Genomic DNA, 18889 nt, shown 5'->3' on the forward strand with positions numbered 1-18889 from the left:
GTCCTTTAGTGTGAATATATATATGTATGAACTAGATAGATATTATTGAGATATCTAGGATGTATCTACATATCGGGTCTCTATTTGGATTGTAGTTAGAATAGAACTTGTTCGTGGGCCTAACCCACTATTATTTTTCAGGTATCAAACGGTTCCAGTTTTAGAGCTTGTTCGTGCTAAGCAGAAACAGTCACTCATTCTTCCGACTGCGTAAGACTGCTATTTATATTTAGTTTTGGATTTCCTTGTTTAGTTTAGGTTGACTTCAGTTGGGTTTTGAATAAGGGTCCACTAGATAGATTCCCGAGTTGTATTCATGGTGGATTAATTGTATCAGAATGTTTTTATTATTAATAAGAATTTTTTCTGAGGAGTAATTGGATTATTATTTTAATTTTTTTTCAGCATTTTTATTTATTTCTATTTATCATAATTGTATTCTGTGTTCGATTATCGCCATTTATTTTTTATATCCTCGGGTGTTCGAGCGTGGGCCTGGCCAACCCGCATCCGAAAATCCAAGAGTATCACAGTTGGTATCAGAGAACTCCAGGTTCAAGTGTCTTTAGGAGCGTTTTTCGGTATAGGACTTCCGCGTTGCGTCTCTTAAAACTTAGAGCCATATTAGGATTCGTTGTACTCTATTGATGGTTCGTTAGGAGGAGCTGATGTCAATTATATTCCATAGTTATGGAATGGTTGACACTAGAAGGCGGATGGGGTCCAAGGCAAAAGCGATACACACCCAAAGGAGTAATGGAGTACGTTGTCGAGTTCTTTGCCAGAAGCAGAACTTGGGATCGAAGGTTTAGTTTCGGGGTTGGCATTACTTAAAAAGTATAAGTCAATAAAGGATTAAGGTGTCGGTGTTCGGTCACCACATATCGGGGCCAACACAACTTCAGTTGTTCTCAAAAAGGATACAAATGAAGAGTAGGAGTCCAAAGAAGATCCTAAGGGAGGAGATTTCAGCGTATCCAAGGAAGAGGATACTACATCTTGAAGATGAAGGATCGCACGAGGGTGATCTTATTCGCTAATAGTATAGTGAATGATACTAGTAGAGTTGGTGTGGATCAATCTACATATGGTTAATTTTTGTATCATCTCTAAGAGAGTTATATAAGAAGTACTCTTCTGGAGTTTGGGAATCTGATGGAGTTCTTATTAGAACGAAGAAATGATTTTTATCACGTTCCGAGGCGTATCGGGATTAGGTTGTGACGTTCTAAGTGCTTTATAAAACCACGTTAGACGGTTTTCATTCCGCGTATAAGGAGGATGAGGGTTAAGCCCTTTGGTATTTTTTTAGGCAAATGAATGTTATTTTTAAGCTATGTTTAAAGGATATGTTTCGCAGTTGGATGATTACCGACGAAACTATGAAAGGAAGTTTTGTGAAATAATTTGGCAAGTTGAGTTCAAATGAGGTTTTCTTTTCTAGAATGGACGATGTCTTAAGTATAATTCTATTTTGTTTTAATGTGTGTATCATACATGTTTCATTTTTCATTAATTAGTCCAGATGGGAATATGGTTTAGTTGGGGATACAAGTATGTGATCAGCCAACTATTTTTTAATAACATGGAGTAATAGCGCTATTTACGCTAGGATTGGGAGCATGAGGTCGTAGGATTTGGGAGATACATATAATTCTATCCAATCTATTGGACCTGGACATGCATCAATATGGTATGCTACTCGGGATGGGATAGTTAAACTATCAATACGAGTCAAATAATCTAAAATAATTAGTTTGATATGTTTTATACTAGATATGGATTCGTTTTTACAATGCCTTAATAATGGTGGATGTTAATGTGGCAGCATTCGTGAGGTTATGGTAGATAAAGACCACTGTAATGCCACTATGGTTTATCAAAGGTGTCGGAGGTGCAGAATATCTTCTTAGAAATTTCAAAAGTGGCCACTAGGATTTCGTGTTGGTTTAGGTACTTTTTGGGATGACGCCGAGAGAGGATAGTAGACTGACTAAATCTTCATCAGTCTATTCTTAATCAGGACACTACTCATGAGTGTGTCATTCGGAGGGGTTGCCAGTGTTACAATAGGAGGAGGAACCAAAGTCTCTACACTGTAAAATATGAAGAAAAAAAATTTATATAGGTCATATTTCGCGACAATTAGCTGTTGCTAAGGAATTGATGACCATATGGAGGATGGAAAAGTTCCATATTCATTTGAAGCGAGACAAGGAGTCAAATTGACACTTACTTATCTTAAGGAAGTAGGGTGTGCCAAGGACAGGAAGGTGAGATCGAACACCTATACAAGGAAGAGGTGCATGGTGTGTGTGCAAAAGTCATAGCTAGTTGACTTTCGATGAATGGAATTATCGGTTGACTTTCTATATCGGTAAGTCTACCACGGATCAGTGGTGCATGGACTTAAGTTGTAGAGTTAGCTTTTGACGATGCTCCAAATTAAACAATGGGTGCAAACGGAAGCTGATGGTACCAGACTAATAATACTTTCGGTAGACAAATTGGAAGGAGGATGCAAGGACTGAGGTTCATAGCACTTAATTCTTTCTTCATCCAGGTGGAAATATTATGCACTCACGATATGGAGCAAATTTTTGGAGGATAGGCAGGAGGAGAGACAAAGTGATTTTGTCTCCAATTCTAATATTTGCTAAATAATCAAGATGAATCAGCAGAGATCACTAGATCCTTGTAGACATTTTCTATACTAAAGTGGAAATGATAAAGCATTTTCACGGATTTAGTTGAAGGATTGCTGACTTTACAAAAGGGTCAGGATTTTGGTTGGGATATTGGTTAGTTTCTAAATTAAATCAGCTCAATTCTGGTTTATTTCGAACTGGTAGGACATCAGTTCATATGAATAGAGTGGATTACGAGATGACTTAGATTCATCAAAGTGGTGATTCACACATTACATTAAGTTCTGTCTGGTGGAAGGGAATATGGAAGTGGACGCTCTCAACAACCGATAGGAGATTCATATCTTTCGATTCGTTGTTGAGTTCGCAGTTGGAGTTTTAGTTCGTATAATAATGAAACTAGTTGTTACTAAGGAAATTAAGGAAATCAACTTCAAATATTGGGGTTGATCTTAATAGAGGTATTACCTTACTCAAATAAAGCTTAAGGTACTGGCGGAGGATTAGTAGTTTTTGTTAATGTTGTTGGAGTGAATGCGATGTAAATTTCGTCACTTCTTCTCAATGCACTCAAACGATTTTAAGGTACATCAAGACATCGAATGTCTAGTCAAGTGAACCGGCTGATGTAAAGACATGTTTAATTGGTATATCTGGATAGGTTGGTTTTAAATTAATGTTATGCGTATGATATGCATGCTATGACTGTGTAATTTAGTTCATCCTTAAGTTTAAAATCGGTATATGGTTGAATAATAGGCATGGTTGATTTGCCAAAGTATAACTAAAAATACAGGAGGCATAGTTGATTTGCCCAAAAGTATAAATAAATATACTTAAGGATGCATGGTTGAGTTGCCAAGATATGAATAAATATATTCGTACTGACAAGGTTGTGTTACCAAAGCATAATTAAAAATTGCTACATTAAATTTGTTACTTGCTTTTGGTATTGCATATAAATTACCGTTACCAAATTTGTTAGCACTGGATGTATAGGAATTTTATACGAGTATCCTATGGAACTTGGAGGAATAGGGATTGTTACCTTAACTCCATATTAAGTACGATTGAGTCATTGTTAAATACAACCTAGGAGTAGTTCAGTGGTGGGGTTTTTTAAAAAATAGGAACCTTGTTAATTTATTGTTGGATGCGTTGGAATTCGATGGAGCCTATACACAGAGGCTGAGTCCATGCGAGAACAAAAATGAATTTTAAAAATAAATAATTCAGAATTTCGTGAATTTCGAGGATGGAATCCCTTTTGTTATTGGGAAAGAATGTAATACCCCCTAATTTTAAAAAGATAGTCTCGGCATTTTAAGTTTTATTTTATTGCATTTTTATTTGTTTATGTGTTTGGTTGCCTGGTTATTTTAATTAATTGATTGTTTGTTTTAATTGAATTGTTTGTTTCATTGTTAATTTAATTGTATTTTTATTTTCTTTAATTGGATTAAATTAGTTTTAATTGTTTAAATGGTTTATTAGTTTATTTAAATGAATTAATTGGATTAAATTAGAGTTATTAATTATAATGTGAAATTAGAGTTTTAGTCTTTTATGGATCGCATTGGCTGACTAGTGTTTAGTTGGGTTTCTGTCTCTAATTACATCTCTAATTACAAGTAGACTTAGGTTTTATATTTGCCTATATATATAATGTTATAAGTTTGCAAAGGGTTTTTAGAACCCTGTTCACATACAGAGATATAGAGAGAAATAGAGAGGGAATTGTGAGAAAAACAGAGAGAGTTCAGTTAGGGTTTTTGGCTGTGGATTAAAGGACGAACCTAGGAGGAGGGAAGGGTGAGCAGAAAGAGGTTGACAGTGAACGGACGTCGTTGGAAAACTTAGGAAGACGGCGACAAGGTTTTGATTCAAAATCTCAGGCAAGTTATATTCTGTCTCTCTCCCCTTGACTTGTGTTCTGTGCATGCCTAGATGATCTCTAGAGTTTTAATCAGACATTAAATAAATCTCTTGTGTTTGTAAATCAGTCTTGTATGTTTTTAAATCAAGATTAAATTGTCAATGTGCTGAAAAATTAATCCGTTTCTTCGTATCAACTATTGTTTCATATGTGTTCTAAGTTTCTGTTGATGATGCATACTGGAGTTTGGATGCCTTATGAGGAATTTTGGGACATGAATTGAACCTTAGGAATTGTATTAGTTATCACAGAACCTTTTGTAACAGCGTCGGAAGTGAATAAGATGAACCAGAAGAGAAAACGGAAGAAGCAGCTCTCTGTGAGAGAGAGAGCCGGTTCCATGGATTGAGGGAGCCATCTCCCTAGACCACAGAGCCTACTCCCAAGGTCTGGGAGCCAGCTCCCAATGGTTGAGAGCAGGCTCTCAATTTATGAGAGCATGTTCTCATGCCAAACTTGCTACAGAACGTGGTTCGAAGGTCTATTTTGGGTTTTTTATGTTCCTGGACTGTTTTGGGTGATTTGTAGGGACTCTGGACATTATATTATACTGTATTAGAACCCTCATTGCATAATTAAAGTCTTTATGCTAACGGATTTAACAGTAGGGAAGTTTAAACATTCTTGCATGCTGTTAATGGATAGAAAGGATTAAATTGTTTAATTTTTTCTAGACTGTTTTGGGTAATTAGTAAGGACTCTAAATATTATATTACGCTGTATTAGAACCCACATTTTCATAATTAATGTCTTTATGCTAATGGATTTAACAGTAGGGAAGTTTAAATAATCTTGTATACTGTTAATGGATAGAGATAATTTAATTGCTTAAATTGTGTCTAGCAATTTAACGGACTGTGGTAGGATTTATAAACCCTGTTTTGAATGCATAATAGGATCATTTAATTATCAGACTTGATTTATGCTTACTTTGGATTGTAATTGCTGAGATATTAAACTCTGTTCTGCAATTACGTGGATAAATGGCTTGGATTCTAATTGCTGAACTATTAAACTTTGTTCTATCAATTACATGGACTACTGTTGTGGATTTCAATTGCTGAACTACTATGTTATGTTCTATAATTACATGGATGTTATAGATTGTATGCACCGGTATGGGACGGTGGCATACTAGGGATGGTTTAGCTCAAAACGCTAATTCCTACCTCTTCTGCATTTTAATTGTTGAACTGTTTTACCTGTTCTATCAATTATATGGATTTTGTAGATTATATGCACCGGTATGGGACGGTGGCATATTAGGTTTGGATTAGATCAAAACACTAACTCCTACCTATTCTAGATTTAGGAAAGGGATTTAATTATAACACTTAAATCCTAATTAAATGTCGTGTCTTAGCAACAAATAGTTGAACGGCACTTCATTGGTTTTGGATGGAATTTTTATATATATTTATGGTACCACAATATGAACTTGAGTCTCAGGATCGTTGGTTAGGGAGCGTATATGCATTGGGATGCATAGCTGGTTATGATGGTTGAGGTATACCTTGTTAGGTCTAGGTACTCATGCCCACCTTTGGGTGCGATTTTACATGTTGCTTTCTATTCAGGTTGAAACCCCATTGTAGTCCAGTGAAAGTCCTTTAGTGTGGATATATATATATATATATGTATGGACTAGATAGATATTGTTGAGATATCTAGGATGTATCTGCGTATCGGGTCTTTGTTTGGATTGTAGTTAGAATAGAAATTGTTCGTGAGCCTGACCCACTATTATTTTTCAGGTATCGGACGGTTCCAATTTTAGAGCTTGTTCGTGCTGAGCAGAGACGGTCACTCATTCTTCCGACTGCATAGGACTGCTATTTATATTTAGTTTTGGATTTTCTTGTTTAGTTTAGTTTGACTTCAGTTGGGTTTTTAATAAGCGTGCACTAGATGGATTCCCGAGTTGTATTCATGGAGGATTAATTGTATCAGAATGTTTTTATTATTAATAAGAATTTATTCTGAGGAGTTATTGGATTGTTATTTTAGTTTTCTTTCAACATTTTTATTTATTTCTATTTATCATATTTGTATTCTGTGTTCGATTATTGCCATTTGTTTTTTATATCCTTGGGTGTTCGGGCGTGGGCCTGGCTAACCCGTATCCTGAAATCCGGGGGTATCACAATGCCCCCCTTAAAATTACAATTCTCCCCCACTAAATTCTTTTTTTTAGCATTTTATACTTCAAATTTTGATAATTTATGAAGATGCCTCTACTAGAATTATAATTTGTCCCACTGATTTTTTTTTTTTTTCATTTTATACTTTAAATTTTTAAAAATTTATGAAAAAAAAAACCCTATTAAAATTACAAAAGTGAACCCATCATATAATTTTGTATCCATAAATTAAGAAGCCGCCCCCTGACAAAATTTCCTGGGTTTGTCACTATATATATATATATATACACACACACACGGTTTGTGCAAGCAGCCATGTGAAGAGACCAAGCATAGGCAAGGTCTGAAAACAAATTTGAATAATGTAGCCACACTAGAAGCTTTGTTAAGCTCTTATTAATTATAAAAGAAATACATACATCATAAATATTACACGCACAATATCACAACCACTCTTATTGCAAACACGAAATACTTCATAACCATTACACACACCTAGCATCACAACGGCTCTTACATATAATAAACGAACCACTTCACAACCATTACCCAGGTACGTAGTAATTAATTAGACACCTCTGTTTTAGGATTTGAGGAAGTGAGCATTAACATCTTTAGCCACATCAACTAGGAAGTCTATATATTTCTGTGGAACTGGAACATCTTCGTTTAGTTTCTCATAATCTATAGTAAATTTCGCAATCGCTGTCTCGCCCTTCTCAGCAACATGCAAGCTGCCCACAAAGCTCTTGTACAGATCCATCACATGTCCTTCCAATGCCTTCACAGACAGTGTTTTGTTTGCTTCATCTATTGTCAGTATCTCCTTCATGTATTCCTCCTTCCCATCTACATTGCCACAAAAAGAAAATCAAACCAACAATGGTGAAGACAAAGTAAGGCGAAAATTATAAATTGTGTTTTAGTAGTTCAATGTTAATTATACAATTAGTACATGTCGATCGGCATCTAGGGTTGACTCAAGACAAAAATTCAAGTGAACTAGTACATGTGATTTATTAGTGATTTCACATCTCCAGAATTTGAAAACCATCCAAGAGACCTAAGTGACTAGTGGACAAGTACTAATTAAAGGGTTAGGGTTAGTTGTCATTTATACTTGCATGAAAAAGATAATTTTGACGACACCTGACAACCGAGTGTACGTAGGAATTGGGTGTGAAGTGGTGTAAATCCAATTCCCACTCACAGTCTGATGTCTGGCTAGTGTAGAATTACTCATACCTACAACGTAAGTCCAGCGTCTGATGGAGCCTTCAATCCCCCAATCACCTTCATGCATCTCCACTTTTGGTATTCTTTCAGCACAGGCGTTTGAAATAGAGTGTGATTTAGCTCCAAAGATATGGAACATCTCCTCAACGTTAGACTTATCGATCTCTACTTCAGCCTCTAACTTACCAACAAGAGCCATAGCAATTGTTTTCGAGAAAAACACTCACAAACTTAGCAAATTATGTCGTTAACACAATAAATAAAAAAGGAGTTATAACTTGTTGAAGAAATGACCTTGCCATTGACCCTTATATAGAAGAGCTGTCATGGTAATTCTACGGTCTTTGTTAAAATAATTATAACTCAAATGGCTTACTGAGGTGAATTGGAACAACTAGTATTATCCTATCCAAACAACCTACCTTATCTAGAAAAATTGAAGTTCATGTATATATTATCGATCTGAACATTGAATCGATAATTTGAGATTGGAATTGAAACAAATCTAGTTCAAAATTTTTAACTAATTTTTTTTTAATTTCAAATCCAAATAGTTGATTTAGTGTTCCCAAAGTAAGATGGGATATATGATTCATTGATGCTATGTTTAGCGACACCTAATTGGCGCTTTGAATTTGAGATTGAAGAAAATTTAGTATAAATGTTGAACCAAATTTCTTCCAATTTCAAATCCAATATTCCAATTCAATATTCCTAAACATAACATGAATTTATTTCACTATTCCATCATTGAACTAGACATGATGCGTGCTACACGGTCATTGATACATCATAATGTCCATTCCTTCTGTTTACAATAGTGCTAGCCACGAAGCACTGGACCCTTGAATTCATACAAGTCCACCCGTGGTCCATTCAAAATCCCATTTGTGTCACTGCGGATATACTTTGCTATCCTGATAATAAACATAGTGGCTTTAGATTTAACTAAAAGACAAAAGGAAAAAGTATACTTTGCCATCCCGATAATTAACATCGGGTTTAGATTTAACTAAAAGACAAAAGGAAAAAGTTTACTTTGCCATCCCGATAATTAACATCGGGTTTAGATTTAACTAATTTCCTCCCTCCGCAAAGAGTGTCGCTCTTGGAAAATATAACTCTTTAAAGAGAGTTGTTTTTTATGATTTTTTTTATAATAGTATAAAATAAATTTCTTAATATGCCCTTGTAACAATTTATGAATATGGTACAAAAGTGAACTTTCAAATTTGAATTGTAAGGTCCACAATAACTTTTTTAGAAGTTTTAATTATTTTTATAATTTCAAGGGTATATTAGGAATATTCAAAAAATAGTGTATTAAATTTTGAAGTATGACACTTATTTTGGGACAACTAAAAAAAGAAAGTAGAACACTTATTTTGGGACGAAAGGAATAAAGGATAAGGATAATTATTTGCTAAAAATAGAAAGTTTCTTTAATGTGAGGTTTTCTTGTTATACATTTGATAAACCTTTTGTTTTGATTGTGTTGGTCATTTTTGAAAAAGTGGCTTTAGATGTAAATAGGGATGGTAACGGGGATGGGTTTGGGCGGGTGTACCCTCCTCTACCCCGTAATCGTTTAAAAATTTCGCCTCCGTTCTTACCCAAAATCATAAAAATAGGGGAACTTTTCACCCCATCCCCGTAACCGTTTTACATTTTTATTCTGCGGGTACCCGCCCCGCCCTGTTTAAGTCCGTAATTTAATTATTGTTGAAATTGATTTACTCTTTTTTTTTTCTCCTCATCTTCAATTCTTTACCATTGCAACTTTCTTTTTAATAAAATTTATTTGTTATTTTAATATTGTTATATAGGTACTTAATAATGAAATAAGGGTACTTAAGTAATTTGTCTATCTAAACGGGCAGAGCGGTGCTGGGCTACCTCCCCTGCCCCTGCACCAAACCCACACAGGTTTTTATTGCATCAAACTATTCCCACCCAAATAAGCAAAACAGTCCTTCAAAACTGTCAAAAAGGGGACCGGGTGAGGCAGGTAACAACGGAGGCAGGTCAAATTACCATCCCCACATGTAAAGGATAAGGATAATTATTTGCTATTGCTTTAATGTGGGGTTTTGTTGTTATACATATTATAAACGTTTTGATTTGATTGTATTCATTTTGTTTTTTTATCATGCAAATGGGCAATTTATTAAGGATTATTATTTGCTATTGTTTCTTATGCTTTTCAACAACTGATTAAAGGTAAGGTAGAGATAGAGATTCTGCTAACTTATTGATACACTTACTAGAAATCACCTTTATTAATATTTATTTGAAAATATAATTTGACAAATCAAATATCACATATTTTAAATTTCAGTATACAAAATTAATTGAAGCGTCAAGCCCTACGAAGGCTGAATTTAAATAGTTAACGTGTAAAAAGAAATAAAAGGTACCTCTATTTTGTAGACTCCCATTCTAAAATTTACCCTGGTTGATAGGTTTGAGTGAAAGTATAGGTTCTATCCTACAAATTTGGACTCATGGTAAAATTGCTCCGAGTAAAAGAGTTTTCCATATTTGAAGACTTAGCAAGCTAACGTATTTATAGGCCACTCAAACCTTTTAGTTTCTTTAGATTATTCTGTTACAATTTTTTAGAATTTTCTCCCTTTACTTTTTTTATATATCCGTACACATATTTTTCACATGTCATTTGTCTAAAATAATTTATCTAGATTTATTGGTCCGTCAAGTTTTCCTTCTAATAATTTCTACAATAGTGCATCAATTCTTAATATTTTTTTTCGAAGTGACCCTTTTTTTTTTTTTTTTTTGGGTACTATGGGCAGGCACGGACTTTGGGCCCCCCCAAATTTCCTAAGTTGGTCCCTAACTATGATTTCATTATAAGATTTTTTTTATTTAAGTATAGTCTCTCTAATTAAAATCATTTTAAACATGAATCTATTTAACTTGTTTAATATGAAAAACGTAAATTCTTGAATTTAACTTTGCTTTAAGACATGAAACAAAAATATCGTTATAATCACCAAAAGCATGAAGTTGCAATTACCAATATTAATATACATATAAAGATTTTTTTTTTTTTTTTTTTTTTTTTTTTTTTTTTTTTTTGTAAACCTTAAAAAAAGGGGAAAAAAATAAAAAGATTTTCATTAGCATATAGTGATATAATTAAAATACTTCCCATTATTCTTAAAATGTAAAAATTAATATTAAAAAAATTGATAGTAGTTAAATATATGATACAATGTCCCTGTGGTTGACGGATTTTTGGATTGGTGTGGTGTATTATTTGTGTTAATTTAATTGTCTGTATCCCGTGTACCAATTGTACATTAGTGTTTATAATACAATGAAGGCACAACCAACCATCCTCTTTCTCATTGAAGCCACATATCACATATGAAACCTTTGTGGAGAGAAAAATATTAAACATCATATTTTGATTTCCTAGATGTGTAATCGTGTATCTCTGTATATGTATACATGTAAAAGTGGAAGGCCAGTACGCCTCCAATCGCTTTTTGTGCATGGACTAACTAAAACCTAGTAGAGGATTACATATTTGCAGAAGTAAAAGGATCATATCCTGTAATTTTGATACTACAAAATCTAATTAAAGAAAAAATTTCTCAGGGATATTGCTCACTTCTTTAATAAGTCAGGTTCATCCTTCCGGGAGCTCACGACAATTGGAGAGGCAGAGAAACCATTTTGCTCATCTGAAACCAGTAAGTGATCACCCTTATTATCTTCACCGTCTCCTGATACACTGGGAGATGATGATCCAAATATTTGCACCGTCAGACTTCCACCTGCAAGGAGAAGTACCAAACATGCACTACATGTAAGCAGAGACATTAAAGATGATTAGCATCATCTGTCAAGAAGATAATCATCCGGCAGTGTCATAACCGAATACAATGAGAGAAGTTGAAAAATTGTGTTGTTTAGATCACACAACTGTATGACGACATACCATTTCCTAGTTCAAGGTAATAAAATATCTATCTTTGTAGACAAAAAAGATGCATATATATATATATATATATATATATAAAATGTTAGTGTAAAGTATGTTACTTCTTTTCCAATAGCAACTAAGAACCTGATAAATTTTCAAATGTACATTAACTTTTGTATAAAAAGCAGGATTTCGACACATTATTCCAAGTGGTTCTAAGAAAATATCTTCAGCCTTTCTGGTGGGATCAAGTATGGTAATCCAAAATTATAACAGACCAATATATGCGTCGAAACTAGAGTTCATAAGTTATCTTACCTAGAACAAGAGCCGCCCCAATCCATCCAGTGACTCCCCACCTTTCGCCAAGGAGAAACCATGCAAAACCAGCACCCCATACTGGCTCCAACCCATAAATTATTGCAGTTTCTGTGGCTGACACATCACGCATGGCTGCCATCTTTACAATAATCAAAGTCAACTCAGAAACCATTGCTTGAAAAACAATTTTCCCCGAATATAAGTTATCCAAACAGGCAGCTCAATACAATTGGATGCAAAGGCAGCAAAACTGTTTCTATATTCATTTGTTTCTCTTTATTTATACTTCTACGGATAAAACAAGGGAATATTATTTAGCAAAAAGGAGAAAACAACAAAAACTATATTAAATAATTACACCAACAAGCCAGTGGCCTAGCTGTATCAGGCCCCTACTTTCCAAAGGGAAGTCAGGGGTTCAAGCCTCAGTGGAGGCATGTGTGTGTGAGTACCAAACTAAGAATATATATATATATTAAATAATGACCATCATTACTATCTCTTTTCCAGTTTTGTTAAACGTACTCTCAAGTTATTACCTCCCAGCACAAACTGGAGAGTGGTAAGGAAAGGGAGCTGCTGACACCAAGAGCAACCACTTCTGTAATATTTTTATTTGTATTTTCTTTTTTTTTGCCTTTTTTTGGTGTGTGAGGTGGGGTGGATTTTATTATCTTTGTGTGTGTATATATATATTGACAATTGCAACCACTTTCATGCTCTTGGTAAGAACATCACAAAGAGGGAGAGATCCAAAAGCATAGCCCAAAACTAGGCAAAAAGAGCGTATGAGAAGTTTGCTCTTTGAGTGTTATCATCGAAAAAGAGGGAGACATATAGTCAGCCAAAACTGGAGCAGGATGGATAAATTGGACAGGTACTTCTGGACTGCTGCCAATGGAGGGTACTGACTACTGAGAAGGAAGTTGGCCAAAACTAGAGCAGATTGGATGATCAGAGAGATCCATTTAGACCGTTATGAAATTGGCATTGACTAACAATTGGAGGAAAATTCAATGCAACTACCAAGAAAGGCATCTAAGCAAATCATAAAACAGGAACAGAATTGAAATAAGTACATCCGTAGGAAGTAATAAGAAGTTCATGGAAGTATTTTGACCATGTAGAAAATGTCCATATTTCATATGTGAAGAGTAATACAGCTTAATGTCAAGGCACATAAAAGAGAGAAAATTTCAAAGAACGTGAAAAGAAACAAAGTGAAAAGATTAGATGACTAATTCTTAACACAAAAATAAAAAAGAAGTCCTTGAGAGCTGGAGTTCATGTAGCCAACCCAAATGGCTGCACAAAGGATTCTGAAGAGGTTAACCGGTTAGAGTCCTATATTAATCTTTAAAGAACAAGAAGAAAATGAGGAAGCAACCAAATAAAAAATAAAAAAATTCCTCAACTCCAGCTTTAAAAGTTTAAAGTAAACAAAGAAAATGGTACCTCTATCCATAAGCATATCCCTGTCGAAAATATTCCAGTGTAAAGTGCAGGTATCCATGGAAATGCTACCATCCAATCCCAAAAAGTTGTCCATGTCCAAGATGATGGATTGAGTTCTTGAATGCCATCAAACCCGCCTCCAATGAGATACCACATAGTTGAAAAGAGAGCTATAACACATACCTGAATGGAACAGAAGTTCAAACCATGCATGAAATTGTTAAGCTGGAGGTGCAGTTTAACCTAAAAGTGAGTTATAACACAGCTCACTCTGTCACTCATGATCTATAAACTAACCTCATATCCAAGGAGCGGTAAGAAGTTATCCTTATTAGTACTTCTTGAAATATGTTCAGTTCGCAGCATATGGACCCCAAAAAACACCGCACTCAAAAAGTTTAACAGATCTCCAACCTGAAATAGATTAGTAGAAACTGGTTAATATATATACGATTGCACAACTGCTTAATCAAGTGGCAATCTTCATTAGAAGAATCTTGTACTAATACTTTTCTTCTTCTTCATCTCCTATAAACATTGCATGCATGGAGAACAACTAGTAAAGATCAACACAATACTCACACTTGGAGGTGATCCGCTGGTTTCCAGCATTGAAACTCCTACGATAGACATGAGAGCTCCAAACCAAGTGCGGGCAGGAACCACAGCTCCTAACATACCATCAAGCAAAGGAACCACAATTACCTGATCAATTCACCCAAAATTGGCCAAAATTGTACCTTTAAGCACTTTCATGGAGCAAGATACGTTCAATTAATTATTAATCATGAATACCAATGAATCTCAGAGTTCTCTTACGGTGAACATAGAAATAAAGGATGCACGCCCGGCATCAGAAGTAAGCAGTCCAAGTGCCTGCATAAGGTAGCCTAAACTGACCCAGACTCCCAACTCTATTCCAGCATTACGGGTCTGAACATCACCCCTTGCTCGTAAAACAAAAGGGAGAAATGGAATTGCTGAGGTAGCGAATCGAACAACAGTGAAGGCTGCCGGGTCCATAATTGCTTCAACCTCTTTCACAACTGGAATATTACTAGCTACAACATAGAATGACCAAAAAAATTATATAGTCATATACGCACTGTTCCTGCCCAATTAATAAATGTGTTCCTTTATGATGCAAAATATGAAAAACTAATAAGTTCATCAACCATGGGGAGGTAGAAGCATAGCATCACCCCACCCCAGTATGCAAAACTAATAAGTTCATCAATGTCCAAACTCAATGGCTCAATGCAAATGTCCTGCTCCAGTTGTTATCATGCTATTTACTGTTTCCTTTCTGAATTAAATTAGCATATTTATATAACACCAATTATCTTTTAGAAAACAACATATTACTTTCGTGGAGACCTTATCACGTACTCTTTTTCACGTAAATGAGTACCATCACCAAAATCAATTCTTCTAGATTTGCACATTCTAGTCTAACCATATGACTTTGGCTTATCAACATCAACTTAAGGAGGATTTAAATTATAATGCCAAATGATTGTCCAGCCTCTGATTTTCTATTCAGCAAGATAAATTATTTACACAGCATTTTGTCAAGTTGTTTATGAATATAACTATGATCAAACTCTTCACACCTACAAAATGAAATAATTTTTAAGTAAAGCTATCACTAAAGAGTGCCAAGCAGGGTGCAACCAAAGCGCACACAGGTATTCAAGAACTCCGCCCACTAACAGTCAAAATGTACCTAAATCATATCTCCAAGAAAAAGAATAAAAATAAATAAATAAGGGAAATCTCCCCAAAGCCAAAGATTTTACAAACTAAGTATTCCCTAGTTTCTAATGCTTCTGAAAACCCTCCATCCTGCCTAAGACACAAAAACTCCAAACAGTCATAGCATCAATGTTACCTGGACTTTGGTACATGTTCTGGGTGCGGGTTTGTTCTAGCGTCAACCATATTAAATTTCCAAACATAAGATACATGGACATTGCTATATATTTTTATTTTCCAATATTTTTACTTTATTTTATAGAGTTAAATAATTTATTTATGTTATATTGCATTTGATATATGAATTTCACTCATTCTGAAACAATAATATAGTAAAATTGAATCGATTTGATATGTTTTTTTAGGTATATATCCAACCAAAAGTGTTGCACACGTATCCTTAATGTCCAAGTATTGTGTCTCCGACACTGGTACTTCACCTAGTTTTGAAGAGTCCATCTATCATAGCCTAGCATGACCCGTGATCCTAAATTACGCTCAACCACAGATAACTCAGTGAAAAATACAAATGGTCAAAGTCATTTTCACATCATAATTAGAAACCAACCACAAAATTTTTGAAAGTTGACCCAAAAACTTAAAAGGGATCAAATTCTGCACCCCAGATAGCTCTTACAAGGACAATAGGTAGCGTCCTACTCCCCCATCCCTAACCATGAAAGTCATATAAAGTATTCAAATGAAATCTGCCACTACTGACAGCCTTAAATCCCAAGGCGTAGTCCATATTGCCTATGACATCAACAATTCAAACAAAGTATCCACCATCTCCATCTCTAATCCTGCATAGCTCTGGTGAACTAAAAAAAAAACCAAAGCACCTCTAAAGTCCATGTATATACATTCACTTGCAAAAAGACGCATCCATTCTAATTTCAATTTGGAAAATATTTTGGAAGCCACTTTGAAAGCATTCTCCCTTCACCATTACAATAATGCCAAACGCTCACCCTTTGCCACCTCCCCGGTGAGAAGAAAAAATTCATTTAGAATTCCTCCCATCCTATTACTGTGCCCTTCCAGTATCTCACACCATGAGGACCTCACACATTTAACTTTGTGCCTTACCCCTAAATATCCCATACTAGTCAAAGGAGCATCTTTATATTCTTGAAAGCTCAGTAATTGAACTAAGCAAAATTCATAATGCCACAAAGTCCATCAATTGATATTTGAAATTTGTAACCACCATTTTAAAAAATAAGGTAAGATAACAAGTTCATCCGTGAAACTCCTACCAAAATGTCAATACCGTATGTGATAAATCATTTTATGCACAAAGTCCATTTTGGATTTTTATCTCCTACATTTCCCAAAATTGTTACAAATCAGACCTAAAGGAATCGAATTGACCATGACAAAGAAAAATCATAAATTCTTGACTTCTATTAATTATATAACAAAAATGTATATGTATGAATATATGAGTGTCTGTGTTGTATACATGTGTGTGCGTGTGTGAAGAAGAGGAACGAGAAACTCACCATAAATAAGAGTTATGACATTGAGCAAAATGATGCTCCTGACTTTCGTCGACGCGAATAAGATCCTACGCCACAAAGATCTCCGTCCGAACAACGACTTGAAACTTAAATTTCGCCTCTTTTGGGTATAATTTCGATTCGAAAAGGTCTCGTGCTTTGGCTCATCTGGAAATGAAATTGGGTTAACAGATTTTCTCAATTTTTTCCTGGAATTAATAGGATTAGCAGAAGAAGACGATGATGACGAAGAAGAAGAAGAATCTAAGGAGTTAGTAACGAGACGAGTTCGCTTTCTGTGAATTATTAGGTTAGGAAAGACGGTTGAGGAAATGAAAGAAGAAGATGAAGTTGAAATTTTGATCGCGGAGTCGCTCGATGCCTTCCATGGCCATCTCCATGGCGATGGTGATGCCATGGTTGAGCTGAGCAGAGCAGAGCAAAGCTCGCCTTGTTCTCTCTCGCTCAACTCCTGCACACTCTAATCTCTAGTCTCTCTCTCTCTCTCTCTCTCAGCTCTGCACATAGTCCATACTCTCTAATCTCTACTCTACACTCACGACCAAAAAATATCATATTATATTTTGTAGTAATATTATAATATAAAACAAAAGGAAGTTGGAGATATTATATGGAGTAATTATTTTCAAATTGAAATCTAGAATCTAAGGAGACAAATTTGACTAATGCTAAATGACGAAATTACTATTACATCATGCGTGTTTGTCTCATAGAACCAAGATTTGCTCCCCGTTATCTTGTCACGTGCCTAATACAACAATTTTGTAAGGGGAATGCAACAACTAGATAAATGTATTAAAATTTGGTTCCAATATAATGTAATATATTCTATGGGTATTGTATTTTTTATATAAATATAAATGTGTTTATAAGTTATTTAAAATTGTTATATAGATATTATATTTTGTAACGTAATTGTGTTACATTGTAATATAGTTATGCATCATGACTTGTGCACAAGATAAATATATAAACAGGACCTTGTATGTGGAGATTAGAGAGTAATTAAATAATAATAGTGTCAGGATAATAAATAAATACCATTACAAACTTGTAAATTATACTTTGTATTTGACTTAATTATTTTTGAAGTTATAATGACAATCCAAATTTGCATGCTAAATTGCTAATTAAACATGGCATAACAATGTTTGACCTGCCAATTTACTTGTAACTCAATTAGACTATGGATTTTTAATTAAAAAAATGTTATGTCAAAATTTCTCCTTGACACGAATAATAATCGTGTCGTGTTTGGTAACAAGATAGCCAAATATGACACGGAAATACAAATTGTCATCTCTATTTTTTTTTTCAATAATTATTGTCATCCCTAATTTTGCATATATATGTAATTTTTAAAGTTGTGACACTAAGGCCATTAATAAATCCTCTATGACAAGACTAATGAGTTCTCCTTATTAATTACTAGATTATGACCGATCTTAAAATTTGTAAAAAATAAAATTAATCTTGTAATAAATTTCTCGATCCACAATCAACGAGGAGAACTCGTGACTTTTCATATTCTTACTCAAAACTCAATAAACATTCCAAATTTGTATGCGTTTTATAATTTCAGTTCACAACCAAAGGTTATTTCATTGGCCTTCGAAACCAGAAGGTCAAAGTGTTCTCTACTTTCCATAGGGCAAAGTGTGTTAGGATTTCCCAAACACAATTGCCAAATAGAAAAAATAAAAGCTCACTCACAAGTAAAACGAGATTTATGTAGTTTGGCAAATTCCCTATGTCTATAGTCGTAAAACAACTATCTTTACTTCAAATCTTAATTACAAACTCTTTCTCTTCTCACAAAGTCAACTCATTTTTTCTCTCTCTATAATTATTTCTCTCCTTCTCTCTCTACTAATCTCTCACACTCATCTCTATTTATAGAGTTTTCACACCAATTTCTTATT

At 34.5% G+C, this 18889-nt stretch overlaps 2 protein-coding genes across 3 annotated transcripts; both read right to left on the bottom strand.

Moving 5' to 3' along the window:
* Nucleotides 1-7079: 7079 nt before the first annotated feature.
* On the bottom strand, nt 7080-8253 carry LOC132302513 (MLP-like protein 28). Its single transcript, XM_059799397.1, has 2 exons — nt 7971-8253; nt 7080-7574 (listed from the first exon to the last, which is right to left on the bottom strand). Exons 1-2 carry the CDS (start codon nt 8158-8160, stop codon nt 7309-7311), a joined length of 456 nt encoding a protein of 151 aa, XP_059655380.1. The 5' UTR covers nt 8161-8253; the 3' UTR covers nt 7080-7308.
* Nucleotides 8254-11359: 3106 nt separating this feature from the next.
* Nucleotides 11360-17511, bottom strand: LOC132302517 (uncharacterized). 2 transcript variants are annotated; one of them, XM_059799400.1, is made up of 7 exons: nt 16950-17510; nt 14509-14750; nt 14272-14394; nt 13987-14103; nt 13690-13872; nt 12232-12373; nt 11360-11764 (listed from the first exon to the last, which is right to left on the bottom strand). In XM_059799400.1, the coding sequence occupies exons 1-7, from the start codon at nt 17362-17364 to the stop codon at nt 11595-11597; spliced, it is 1392 nt and encodes a 463-aa protein (XP_059655383.1). In that variant the 5' UTR covers nt 17365-17510; the 3' UTR covers nt 11360-11594. The 2 variants fall into 2 exon arrangements, 1 of the variants encoding a protein (XP_059655383.1); XR_009480847.1 differs by having other exon boundaries at nt 11627-11764; nt 12232-12366; nt 16950-17511.
* Nucleotides 17512-18889: the final 1378 nt, after the last annotated feature.

The sequence above is a fragment of the Cornus florida genome, unplaced genomic scaffold (genome assembly GCF_030987335.1).
Source record: "Cornus florida cultivar Cherokee Brave unplaced genomic scaffold, ASM3098733v1 CherokeeBrave_3.0.0_Hap2_Chr04, whole genome shotgun sequence".
NCBI lineage: Eukaryota > Viridiplantae > Streptophyta > Magnoliopsida > Cornales > Cornaceae > Cornus > Cornus florida.

Coding starts and splice junctions, on each gene's coding strand:
- LOC132302513 (XM_059799397.1), bottom strand. CDS start 8,160: ATGGCTCTTGTTGGTAAGTTAGAGGCTGAAGTAGAGATCGATAAGTCT. Junction 7,575..7,970: donor ACGCTGGACTTACGTTGTAG/GTATGAGTAATT, acceptor GTGGCAATGTAG/ATGGGAAGGAGGAATACATG.
- LOC132302517 (XM_059799400.1), bottom strand. CDS start 17,364: ATGGCATCACCATCGCCATGGAGATGGCCATGGAAGGCATCGAGCGAC. Junction 12,374..13,689: donor GGATATGCTTATGGATAGAG/GTACCATTTTCT, acceptor ATTATTGTAAAG/ATGGCAGCCATGCGTGATGT. Junction 11,765..12,231: donor TGGGGCGGCTCTTGTTCTAG/GTAAGATAACTT, acceptor TTCTCCTTGCAG/GTGGAAGTCTGACGGTGCAA.